At 30.3% G+C, this 13,407-nt stretch overlaps 1 protein-coding gene across 1 annotated transcript; it reads left to right on the top strand.

The window, feature by feature from the left end:
- The first annotated feature begins 40 nt into the window (after window positions 1-40).
- Window positions 41-12,634, top strand: LOC148609461 (methylthioribulose-1-phosphate dehydratase-like). Its single transcript, XM_088596332.1, has 8 exons — window positions 41-180; window positions 4,048-4,142; window positions 5,839-5,887; window positions 7,815-7,932; window positions 8,405-8,527; window positions 9,264-9,337; window positions 10,419-10,525; window positions 11,126-12,634. The coding sequence occupies exons 1-8, from the start codon at window positions 91-93 to the stop codon at window positions 11,229-11,231; spliced, it is 762 nt and encodes a 253-aa protein (XP_088452458.1). The 5' UTR covers window positions 41-90; the 3' UTR covers window positions 11,232-12,634.
- Window positions 12,635-13,407: the final 773 nt, after the last annotated feature.

Genomic DNA, 13,407 nt, shown 5'->3' with positions numbered 1-13,407 from the left:
GCGTTTGAGTGATGTCTAACATTTAAAATGAGAACCCGTCGTGAAAAGTATTTATTTCCGGGGAAAGACACAAGCATTACTTGCGTTGGTATGGAACAAATAAATAGATGCATTGTTAACAAAAACCGTAAAAGACCAAAAGGAGACATTTCTTATGAAGATTATGAAGAATATGGAAGGGTAAAGTTAGAGTTTTTTTTTTGTTTTCTATATTATCAAGTTTTTTTTTTAATGTGACATCAAAGGGATTTTGTAGTCCGAATTTCCTCTGACCTTGCAACCCTCCTCTTTTTTATTTGGATATTGATAAAAACAGCTTGGTAGATCAATGTATTATGTAACCTTGAGATTTTTTCCTTGCACTTGGTACTGATCATCAGAATATGTTTGGGTCCTAAATATTATGTTTGTTTTATTTGAAGTTAATTGATAAACGAAAAATTATTTTTGTTGTTTCCTAAATTAAGGGGGGGGGGGTAAATCAAACTTTGATATTAAACAGGAGTTACAGCCAAATGACAAATTTTATTTCCTCTAAATTGTTTTATTTTTTTTTATTTTTGATGACAAATTTCATAGAAGCTCGTAATCATTTCTAAGACAAGTGCCTGTCATAAAGCCCCCCCCCCCCTTTTTCTCTGGCAACATGAAGTAAAACAGACCATCAGATCTTGAGTATATATGCACCATTGATTTTAAGGCTTTAATTTTTTATACATCTACTTGATTCTATATTTTATACTAATTTAAGTGACACAAATGATTTCAATACAAGGTCATTGCATCTGACAATATAATATCTACATATAATTGTAACAATATTCCATTGAAGTAATGATGCAATTATATTAAAACATTTGATTTATGGGTGGAATTTTTTTGGTGACATTAGTACTTTTAATTGTTTTAGAAACTTCTTAATATATAGGCCACTACCTATCCATGAGAGAGTTATCAGCCACTGATCACTCTTAGAATTATCAAAATCCACAATATAAAGGTCTCAGTATCGTATTAATTTTCCCATAGACTTCTATAGTGAAGTGCATATTTTTAGGATTTTTTAAAAAATATGTAAATTGATTCAATAAAACTTTCACTTATGTAGCATTTCTAAGGACATGTGAAAAAATAATTTCCCGCAAAGAAAATAGGGTGAGTCCACGAAGATTGGACAGAAAAGTAGTCTTGAACTATAAATAGCCATTTTCCCTACTTTCACTTTCGTTTTGCACTCACCAAACCAACCTTTTCAGTGGAACATTTTTATGATATTATGTTAGATTTTCTTTTAAAAAAGTTCTTCATCTTACAGTGTGATGTTTGCTCTATTTTTTAAGTCATTGTTCATGTCTTTTGACAAAACATTAGTTTGTAGAGAGGCAAAAAGAAAATGCACTATATTTTTATGGCATCCATGTTTTGACGTACACCCGCTCAGGGATATGCAATACGATACTGGTACCTATTACTAATAAACATTTCAATATAATCCTAAAAGTTGTTGTTTTTCTGCTAGAGTATTCATTTCCATACTGAAAATTCAGAATATCATTGCCCTGCTACAAACATGAGTTTTCTATTAAAATTCTTATATAGGTACCCTATTCCAGGCATAAGACTAATATCTCAATGTTAGCCAGAAAATATTACTTTTGATAAAAAGCTGCTGTATTAATCAAACTAAGCAACTTTGTGGTTTATTCTGACATGGTAGATACATGAGCTGTACTATGAGTTCTAAATCATTATTTAATCCCCACTTGTGAGTTCCATATATGGAAATATTAATATCCGAACCTCCTTTTTTGTCTTTAACTCAAGGGAGCCTCTTGTTTAAAGTAAAGTATAATGACCGGTACAACCAACTGTTTTAAACTATAGATATGGTCATTTCAATTATAATAAATCCAGAAAAAATTATACCAATATCATAGTTTTAAAAAAATATAGCTTTTCATATGCAGAAAATACAGATTTTAAGCCATTTTGGTACCCCAGGCAGATACAAATGGACCTCAATGTGACAGGAAAAGGACTTTTTCTTTAAAACAGATAGCTATGATGCAAGAAATATAGTTTACTGGTATAAATATTATAATAACAATTGTCTGCTTTAGATACTTTTTGAAAAAATTCAGTTTTTATATGAAAAAACACCATTATTTTTCTTGCCGCATTAGAATCTGTCCATTTGAACCACTGAAAAAAGTCCACTAAAAAATTGGCTGATGACTTTTGTGACATTTCTGTGTTTAAATCAACCACACAGTTATATGGCAACTCATTTTAGCTATTTATTTGAAAGAAAAACAAAAAATAAAAAAAATATTCATTTTTTCATATATAAGAGGCAATGTATGGAAAATGACTATTTTCAAGTCCTAACCACATACTTAAAATGTGTTGTAACTTGAAAACTATCCTTTATGCAGGAGTATTACTTGCTTTAGGTTACCTGAATATAGATATGCTCATCATAAATAGTCAAGATAATAATTTTATTGAACTGATATCCTACAAATTCATGAAAACAAAATGCATTTCCAAATTTGGTAAAAATTAACTATAAATGCAAAAAACCAGAGCTACCATAAAAAATCAGGTTCAAAAGTTGGCTAATTCATCTTAAAAGTGTTACCTGTATTGGGGTACTACTTTTTCAGCTGGTAAAGACCACTTGCTGAATATCCAACTTTACTTGAAAAACTGGCTTACTAGGTCTCAGTATCGTATTAATTTTCCCATAGACTTCTATAGTGAAGTGCATATTTTTAGGATTTTTTAAAAAATATGTAAATTGATTCAATAAAACTTTCACTTATGTAGCATTTCTAAGGACATGTGAAAAAATAATTTCCCGCAAAGAAAATAGGGTGAGTCCACGAAGATTGGACAGAAAAGTAGTCTTGAACTATAAATAGCCATTTTCCCTACTTTCACTTTCGTTTTGCACTCACCAAACCAACCTTTTCAGTGGAACATTTTTATGATATTATGTTAGATTTTCTTTTAAAAAAGTTCTTCATCTTACAGTGTGATGTTTGCTCTATTTTTTAAGTCATTGTTCATGTCTTTTGACAAAACATTAGTTTGTAGAGAGGCAAAAAGAAAATGCACTATATTTTTATGGCATCCATGTTTTGACGTACACCCGCTCAGGGATATGCAATACGATACTGGTACCTAAACATTGTTGATGTCAAGGTCATATGTACTTACAGGCTTTGCATGTCAGAATGTAGTCTGAATGTAGGTAAATAAGTGCATTTATGTCATCTTTTTTTTCATCACAAATGTACAAATAAAGTACTAAAAAAAGGGGGAGGGTTCAGTCTGGTAATTTAAAAGGGCTTAATTTTACTTAAATTGGGCACAATTTAAGAAATTTTCCTCCTTAATTAATTAAATTTGGATGAACAAAACTGGTTATTATATCACAGAAAATATGAATTTTGAAACATGTGATTTTTTTAAATTTTGTTCTAATCAATTATTGTCAGTGTATAATTATCAGCTTAAAAACTAAATAAATTACTTCAATTCTTGTCATAACATGTTGCAAAAACAAAAAAATCGGCAAATCTCCCACTTTGAGAAAATTTTGAGAAGGAGATCTTGCAATAAATTTTCAAAGTTAAACACCTATGAATTATTCTAGCTAACTTGTATATAAATCATTTCTATACTTAATTAAAAGAATGTTTTAAATCATAAACTGTGTAATTTTTACTTAAATTTGCAGCCAAATTTGACAATAATATGGAAGAACCTTGATATCCCATCATTTTGGGAATTATTGATTATATCTTATTCAAAACTTGAATCAAAATGTCATATCTCTGAACTTATGATATAAATGTCTTTTGATTGTATGTGTACTGAGGTGGCATAAACGTAGGCAAACTTCAGCAAATATTACATATGAAATCTTAAATATGCATTAAATTTGAAAAAAAATATGGTCATATTTTTTTTTATTCTGGGTGTGATTTTTAGTATTTCTGCTCTTTATTTCCGTTTTAACATTACTAGTTTTTTTTACAGAATCATCCTCGAAACTTGATACCAGAGTTGTGTAATGAATTCTATAACCTTGGCTGGGTCACTGGTACAGGAGGTGGAATAAGTATCAAATTAAAGTAAGTTTTAAAAATACAGTAAAAAAAATCTCCATAGGAGATAACTCAATTATTTTTTTCAGGATCATTTGTGTGCTACATAATTTTGTAAATATGCTATCATAACTAGATAAAGATTATTTGTTTTATTTATTACCTTTTGGAACTAGAGTTATGAAATGGGTATTTGTAATGGTTTAAAAGGGAAAGGTTATTTCAGTAGTTGAAGAGTATCAGATCTTACATTTGAAATCTGTGTGTTAAGAAGGAGTCCATGCAAAAAGCAGGCAGTGGGGCACACATGACTAATTTTGTTTTTAAAAAAAATTCATTCATTTCATATCATATATGCATCCTTTCCCAAACTTGAATATTGCTTTTTGATTAACTGGTTAAAAGGAAATAAATTACATAGAAAGTACTGAAATTCATTGAAAAAGGGAGATAACTCTTTCATTGCGTGCAAACTTTGGTTTTTTTCTTAGGAAACTTCAAAATCATTTTCTTAGCCATCTATTGTCTATTTAAAAAGTACATATGATATTATATCAATTACATTAGAACAGAAAATTCAGTGGGATAAAATTTACCCTGTGCGGTCCATATCATAGGATTTGCCTGCTTTTTACCTGGACAACCTCATAAATGTTAGTACTAATACCTTATCATTAAAGTTCATTTTAATACACAGCAGAACAAAAAAAAATGTCAGTTATTACTTAAAACCAAATTCATATCACATTAATAGTAATAACCTCTTAAAATCAACATAATACCATGATAGTGTTGTTCATGATCTTTTGGAGTCACCCTCAATTCAAGATTATTATCAGAATATAAAAGCATTAAAACCTATGATATTTCAACACTGTATTCTGCTATTCCCCATACTAGTTAAAATCCCGACTCAAAAAAAAAACAAAAAAAACAACATTATACATTGTTGTTTTTTCCAAAAAAGATGGTATACCTAGATACAAATATATAGTTCTTGGTCTTTGTTCATGGACTGCATTCTTTCTGCTACAATTTTGGTTCCTTTGATTACCCTTTCAACAAATATTGCTGTTTGACTAAATTGACAGAAGTACAAGTACTCTCATAAACAAAGGTTTTAATATATATTTAGTATAGGGGAAAAATGATCCTTTACCTCCATCTGTATATTGGTGTGAAATTTAGCCATCATTTTGAAAGTTTAATTCGAGTATTTGCACCATCAGAATCAGGGAAAATTTCATTGAAATTCACCTAAAATAAGCATTTCAAGAGCAGATAACTCTGTCAAAAACCTCATTTTTCTAACTGTCTGTACAAATACATTGACGCGGAGATAGTGGCCTTTTCAAATTGATAAAGCATCCTTGAGTGAACTATATGGTCAGATCAGTGGGTTTTCGACATGGATGTTTCTCGTCTTCCAATTTTGCCTCTGATTCTACTAAAAGCTTATTCTTAATGCCCAAAATATGAAATGTAAGCTTACTGTGTATATGCTGTAAATAAATATTTCGTACTTTAGTTATTTTAGTTTATAGGTTTTGACATTGAAAAATATTTCAATTTTGAAGATTTTAAATGAGGTAGGGGTACATCTTATACATTTATCATTTTATTTATCATGAAATACTGCCTAATTCAGAGCTTTAGTTTATATTCCAGTATGCTGAAGTTGAAACTAAATTTATTTTCTGATCAATGCTATGAATATTTTCAGTGATGAAATTTACATTGCACCATCAGGTGTCCAGAAAGAGAGAATACAGGTAGGAATCTTTAATTATTATATAAACTTCCCATAGAAAATTTTTGAAGGCCCATTTTCCTTCCCATAATCCCACGATTAAAGTGACTGTTTGCAGATTTTGAAAGTTTTACCATCATATATTCAACTTTCATTTACCAGTCATGGAAATCTTTGAATGAAATGAAATTATGAGAATTTGAAAATATTTTTAGTTTTTGAAAACGAGTAAAATAATGTATGAAACTAACTCCAACTAAGGGTGTTATTGATACGATCATGCTATAAGACTTAAAATAAAAATCACTTAAGTTTAGTTACTGTAAATGTACTACCTTTCACAATGAACAAATTTTCACTAAGTTCGCAATGGACAGAAAACCCCAGAAATTAATACAGTTACAGGAATCTTTTGGGAGTAATTATATTCCTTAATATAAATCTATATAGATTCATCTTTGATGCACTTATCTTCTCAATAAAATTTCATTGAAATCCATTGAGCAGTTAAGGAGGATTTGCACATGCAATGTTTTAGCATGTAAAACACTGAAGTTGGATTATCTTTCAAAACCTCCAAAAGTAATTATATTCCTTCTTGCACATCCACATATGATGCCCAAACCTTCCTATTAAATTTCATCAAAATCCCTTGAGCAGTTTCAGACTAGTTGGTCTTACAAAATTTAACCTGTAAAGCCCTTAAGTTTGATTATATCCCTTTAGAGTCCTCCTGTAGTAATTATATTTTCTTATGTACATCAGCATACGATGTTCAACCTTCCAATAAAATATCACCAAAGTTTAGGAGGAGTTCAGCTGAAGAGCACTTAACATGTAAAAACCCTGAAACTGGATAATCTTCTATTGAAATCTCCAAAAGTAATCATCTTCCTTTTTGCACTTCTACATATCATGCCCAACCTTCCTAAAAAATTTCATCAAAATCCCTTTAGCAATTTAGGAGGTTTAACATGGAAAACCTTTAAGTACCTATTAAGTGTGATTACTCCCTATGGAGTCCTTCAATAGTAATTACATTCAGTCATGCACATGTACATATGGTGCCCAACATTCCTTTTGAATTGCATCAAAATCCCTTGTGCACTTTAGGAAAAGATGCAAGAAATATGAATAGAAGAATGGACAGATAGATAAACAAATAAGGTGATTTCTATCTATTCCCAAAATTTTGTTTGCATCAACCCAAAGCAAAACATGCAATAAAAATGAAAACTAAAAGTACTGATAAAAATATCATGTTGTTCTATCTTAATGTAAATTATTCTTTTAAATACCAAGAAAATGCTATTAGGGTTGGTATGTGGACATTTAAGAATATTTAAACAAAAAAATGGATCAAACTTAATGCATGTACATGTATCATCAAATAAAATGAACCATAATAAAATTACCCGTGAAATTAGTATTAAACTTTAGTTAAGATGGTTTAATTTAATGGTTAAATGCTATCCAGGAACATGAATATTAACTAATACAAACATATATTCTGGAAAATATTTTGCATGTAAAAACTATCCATTTTATGAACACTTTTTACCTCATAAAAACTGAGCCCTAATTTGTATTTGTTACATATGTCATGAACAGTGAAGTCTAGTGAATGCTTGACTATGTTCTTTGTCCATCCGTTATGCTTAGTGGATTATCTGTAACTCAAAAAGTATTTTATCAATAATTTATTCACATTTTGCAAAGTTGTTCTCATAAGAAAAATCCTTTCAACTAATAAAAAACATTTAGTGTATGGAAACAAATATTAAATCAATGGAAAATATTTGATTATTATGCAATATCCATGAATCGAAGTTGATATTAAAGATTTTCCAGTGGAAATCATTTCATAATGGATACTATTACTATTTACTATTTCTTGTATATTACACATACACATGTTCATCTTACCATTATATTGTTCTTTATTTCAGCCAGATGAATTATTTGTACAAACTATAGACAATGTAGATATCAGCTGTCCACCAGTGGCCAAGAAACTAAAGAAGAGCCAATGTACACCTTTATTTATGAATGCTTATACCATGCGAGGTGAGCCTTAACCAAATATTGAGTTATCAAATGTCATCAAGTGCCACGACAGGTTAGCCCTGACTATTGGATGGTCAAAATGTCTTCTAGTACCACGACAGGGTAGCCCTGACTATTGGATGGTCAAAATGTCATCTAGTGCCACGACAGGTTAGCCCTGACCAACGAATGGTCAAAATGTCATCTAGTGCCACAACAGGTTAGCTCTGACTATTGGATGGTCAAAATATCATCTAGTACCATGAGAGGTTAGCCCTGACTGTTGGATGGTCAAAATGTCATTTAGTACCACAAGAGGTCAGCCCTGACTATCGGTTGGTCAAAATGTCATTTAGTACCATTAAGAATTGATTGCAGTATTTTTTCAGTCTATGAAGAAATAACCTCAATTTTTTGCTGCACTATAACATTACCAGTAGTTTAGTACCTACAGCTTAAGTTCATTTATGCCAAATTGATTACTTCCTTTCAGGTGCTGGTGCTGTTATTCATACTCATTCCAAACATGCTGTCATGGCAACATTACTTTATCCTGGTACAGAGTTCAGAATCACACACCAAGAAATGATCAAAGGTATTCTAAAGGGTAAATCAGGTAAATATCTTACTTTTATTTTATGGGTAAATCATGTGACAGTCTTTTGACCAATGTCTTATAGAAATATTTATATTTTATTGAAAAAGAGTCAGAATTACATTAAAATTACACTCAAATACTAAAATTTACCAAGTACAAATTAAGGTACAATTGTACTAGATTAATTGTTGCCATTTAAATTGTGAAGATTCTAAAGTTCAAATTTAGTTGATCAAGATTACATCAAACAAAAAATAAATCCTAAATTTTCAAGAAATAAATAATGAGTTCCAAGAAATAGATATAGTGGTTTCACAGGCTTCTAAGAAATTAAATCATTTTAAAATTTTCATTCAGTGAGCTTGATGAAAAAATGATTTACATTTCTCTATACATGAATGAAGGTCAAGTAAACTTAAATGTTAGATTCTTATCCAACCTTTACAAAAAAATACGGGGCGGGTGGGATTATTTTTTTATTTTTTGTTTCTTACCACATATTTGCTAACCTAATTTTAGCTCTGAAATATAGATATTTTCTAAATCCATAGCCACATCAGTTTCAGTCATTAAGAAACAAAAGATTTGTGTGTTAAAGTATCTCAATAATAGAAACTGATGTGAAAAAAATCCTGATTTTGAAATTCCCACCCAGATTTTTTTTATTTATGTCAATTTTCAGGGCTGGAGGTGTTGAGAATTTATAAATTTTATTAGGACTAATTCAAGAATTTCACATTTATTACCATTCAAGGTAGTCATTATTGTTATGATGATGAACTGGTTGTTCCTATTGTTGAAAATACACCTGAAGAAAGAGATCTTAAGGTAATTAATTTCTATTTCTGAACTTATCCAGGTCAATATGAAGAATTAAAAGTGTTTTTGTACCATTACTTAGTGACTGATAATTCAGTAGTGGTAAACTCAAATTTGTCCAGGAGACTTCCTTGATAGTTTTTGAGGTAGCACACTTATTACCTCAAGTGCAGAAAGTTTGAGGTGACATCCTTGGCTAACTTTAAAGTAGGACATACTGTGATTGCATCATAGTGATGTAAGTGATCTCAGGTTGGCCTGCATAGTAAAAAAACGGTATATTAAATCAATGGGATGATATGCTTCCATGAACATAGGAAGGAATAGTAGGAGTGGTAAACTGCCAACTATAAAATATGTTCGCTCTGAATCACATGAAATATCTTCCTTTGGACTTGTAAGCTGCAAACTTATTCAAAAATCATTCACTTATCAGTTCATCTCTCCTCATGCATGATATATTTTGTAAGGCACAAATTATTTTATTAAAGAAAAGGTTTCACATACCAGTATGGTAATTATAATAATATATGATTTTTCCACTATTCAGACAATTCCCAGTTATAAAACAGTTGACACCTATTTTTCTTTTACTTGTATTTTGAATAAAAAGAATGGCAATGGAAGATGTCATCAATTAATTTTAGGCATAGACATTTAATTAATTTTACATCCAAGTGTTAGCTGTGGTATAAAGCTAATAGTGTGAGAAAAAAAAGAATTGCCTCCTTTGAATTGATATCATGTTTTAGGTGAGGTGTAAAACCAATCTCTTATACAGAGGTTATATTCACTATTTCAAAGCTCTACACCTCTGCAACTCTCAGTACTAAACCCAGTCTCTATATACAAATGACTAGAATAAAACGGAAACAACTAAGTAGATTTGTAATGAGCAGTTATCATGCCTTGTGACTTTTTTCATGTCCTGTATATTTGAGCCTATTTATTAACATAGTAAGCAGTTATAGGTCTGCGGAGATTGGTATAAAGCAAATAGTGTGATAAAGAAATGCTTCTCTTGAATTGATATTGTGTATAACTGCCTATAAAACTGCTTTTACTAGTTATATTCTTATTCCTTATATAGAAAAGGATGGCTTTAGCAATGGAAGATTACCCAGAAACCTGTGCTGTACTTGTTCGTCGCCATGGAATCTATGTATGGGCACCAACATGGGAGAAAGCAAAAACTATGTTAGTTCGAATTCATATACATATATTTTTCTCCACTTATACTGATTTCGATTTGCCAAACATTTGTTACTTTCCTGCAACTTTGAAGTTGTATTGGCAAAAATGGGTACTTCCAGCCTAAAAAAGAAGTTGTCGAAACATATCTGAAATAGGAAGAATGTGTGCTAAAGAATGAAATAAAAAACAAATGACAAAGATTTCTGCCTTAAACTTCATATTGATGTCATAATATTTTCCAAAGAAATTTTTTAAAAGTACTTTTTAGAGATTTCAATTGCATATTTATACATGTGAAAAACACTGTGCACATTCGAGAAACATAAAAATACTTTCAGAGAATATTCCCTGCAGTGTTATGATAGTAACTTCAAGTACAAAATTGCTCTTTTTGTGTTTTCATATTTTCCTAGTCCATTTTTACAACCATGATTACTTTATGTCTATTAAACTGTTAATTCATATAGTAATTGTATTTTCACTTCCGTATACATCACTGCATCAAAATATATAACCTATAAGATTCTTTGTATATGTACAATCGTGTACTCAGATTTCAGTTTTATTTTACTTTAACTTAAATATGTTTATTTTCATTTCTAGGTGTGAATGTTATGACTACCTGTTTGAAATTGCTTTTGAAATGAAACAATGTGGACTTGATCCTCAGGAAGTTCCGGTTGAACCAAAAGGAGCTTATAATCAGTAGAAAATGTGGGTTCTGGAGAGAGATTAACTTTGTTATAATATATTAGGGCAATAAAGGATATGTTCAATATACATTGATTTTATGTGCAGTATTTGCTTTTAATGGTGCTCACTTTTAAGCATCACTTACCTTTTGAAATAGTGATGAAAAAATGGTCAATAGTAAAAATATGTAAATTAAAACTTTTTAGTCAGATAAGTGTGTTCAATATAACACTGACGTCAGGGGTAGACAGGGGAAGGTTTCCAGGTCATTTGCCCTGGAGCCACTATCAATGGTAAGACTGGATGCCTTGTTCAGCAATATCCAACCAGGGCTATGAAATGGCCCATATTTTCCGAATTCACATCAGACAATGTATTAAATTTTACAACATTTCATGTTCAGTACACTGTACTAAAGAATATTTATCAGGTTTTTGGTCGTTCATATTCTGTATAATTCCAGTCTATGTAGCATATGCCTTTTTCATGTATTATGATTGGTTGTTTAGCTTTTACGACTTCTGTGATGACAGTTTTTATGACCGTGTAAATTCCATTTACACGTCCTAAGCAAACATGACTATCATTGCTCAACTAGAGTTGGAGATTTTTAAAGGCATTAAACAGTATCATGTGCTTTATTCCATTCATTTTCAGAATCATATACTGTAAACCAGGATATTTTCCTGCCATCTTTTTTTTTGTGACTTCTGTGATCGATCTACTGTCGCACAATTTTAGATTTGTAATCAATCCCCATATCAGTATAAAGGTCTTTGAACAAATATTTTTAGGACTATTTTATTTTCGGGCTACAGTTTTTGTCGTAAGAATAAAACTGCTGCAAAAATTTTAAGTTGTATAGTATTCAAAACAACAAATTTGAACGAATATAGTTATCAGTGGTCCCTATTTACATTCAAATATTGTCAATTTTGGGTGTTAATTTCACTGAATGAGATTTTACTAGAAAAAAATATGATAAATATATTGGAGATAGTTTGGGATTGATGGTATTGTGAGAATCAAACACTGTTTTTTCTAAAATTTATGGATGAATAAAATTGGACCATTTATTCACTAACCCAACATAAAAGTCCTTTACTTGTCTTGTGAGTGAATGGTCTGATTTTACACATTAATATATTCTGGAAAAAACAGTGTTTAATCCTGTCATATAATAATTCTATTACTGCTTCTTTTTTCATTATAAAATAAACTGATATGTTTCTTGTCATGTCTTGCACTTTGTCACTGCTTTTAATTGTTATATATGAAGTCAATTATGAAATACATTTTTGACCATATCATATGGTTAATCATTTAATTATGTGCACTATCACTTGCCACTTGTTATTCATGCCATGACCATTTATTGTGAATGCGTTTCCGTAAATAAATATTTTCTTTTTTTCTACAGTCTTGTTGCTTATAAATAAATGAATTGTGTTTTATTTCTAAAGCTATAGTGTATTTTTAATGCTATGATGCTGTATTAATATCTTGTTTACAATGTCCATATAATCATTGTATCTGATTATTGTACCGAATCAATGCCTTCCCAACCCCATGTCTGCATCAGCTATTTACCTTCATACACTTCATAAATTGCACTTCCAGTCCCATAAAAGTTGAACTTTAACTGTAATCATAAATGAAAAAGTGCTATCTCCAAAATCAAACCAGAAAACCCTGTCCCAATCTCAGATTATAAACACTCAATAGACTCAAGTTACATTTTTTCCTTCAAAATTATTTAGCTATAAAAAAAAATACACGTCAGTAATATGATGTCCAATTTTTCATTGTGACAAAAATATTACAAGATTTAGACATTTCTTTGTCTACTTGACTTTACCTATAGTAGATTCTTTGAAGTGTCAATGAAATTCTGCAAACAAACACTTAATCTTTATATGAAATTTCATCAAAATCCATAGAACTGTACAATTTTGTTTCTTAATATGTAGGGTGGTTCTGAAATAAAACTGTCTCTCAAAAATCTTGTTGGTAGTAGTGAACTTGACTTATAAAACTTTGTTATAAATGAATAGATCCTTTCTAATTACAGCTTCTACCTACTCAACTTTCAATTCAGTGACACATACATGGCATTCTGACAATTTTTTTTATTTTTTGGTTTGATTTGAATTACACCAACTCAGACATAAAGCTTCCATCTTCAAAAGTTC

Source organism: Perna viridis, chromosome 8 (assembly GCF_037379345.1).
Source record: "Perna viridis isolate PV_CMFRI_1.1 ecotype Kerala chromosome 8, ASM3737934v1, whole genome shotgun sequence".
NCBI lineage: Eukaryota > Metazoa > Mollusca > Bivalvia > Mytilida > Mytilidae > Perna > Perna viridis.
This window is presented reverse-complemented; position numbering and strand designations above follow the sequence as displayed.

Coding starts and splice junctions, on each gene's coding strand:
- LOC148609461 (XM_088596332.1), top strand. CDS start 91: ATGGAACAAATAAATAGATGCATTGTTAACAAAAACCGTAAAAGACCA. Junction 4,143..5,838: donor GGAATAAGTATCAAATTAAA/GTAAGTTTTAAA, acceptor GAATATTTTCAG/TGATGAAATTTACATTGCAC. Junction 7,933..8,404: donor GAATGCTTATACCATGCGAG/GTGAGCCTTAAC, acceptor ACTTCCTTTCAG/GTGCTGGTGCTGTTATTCAT.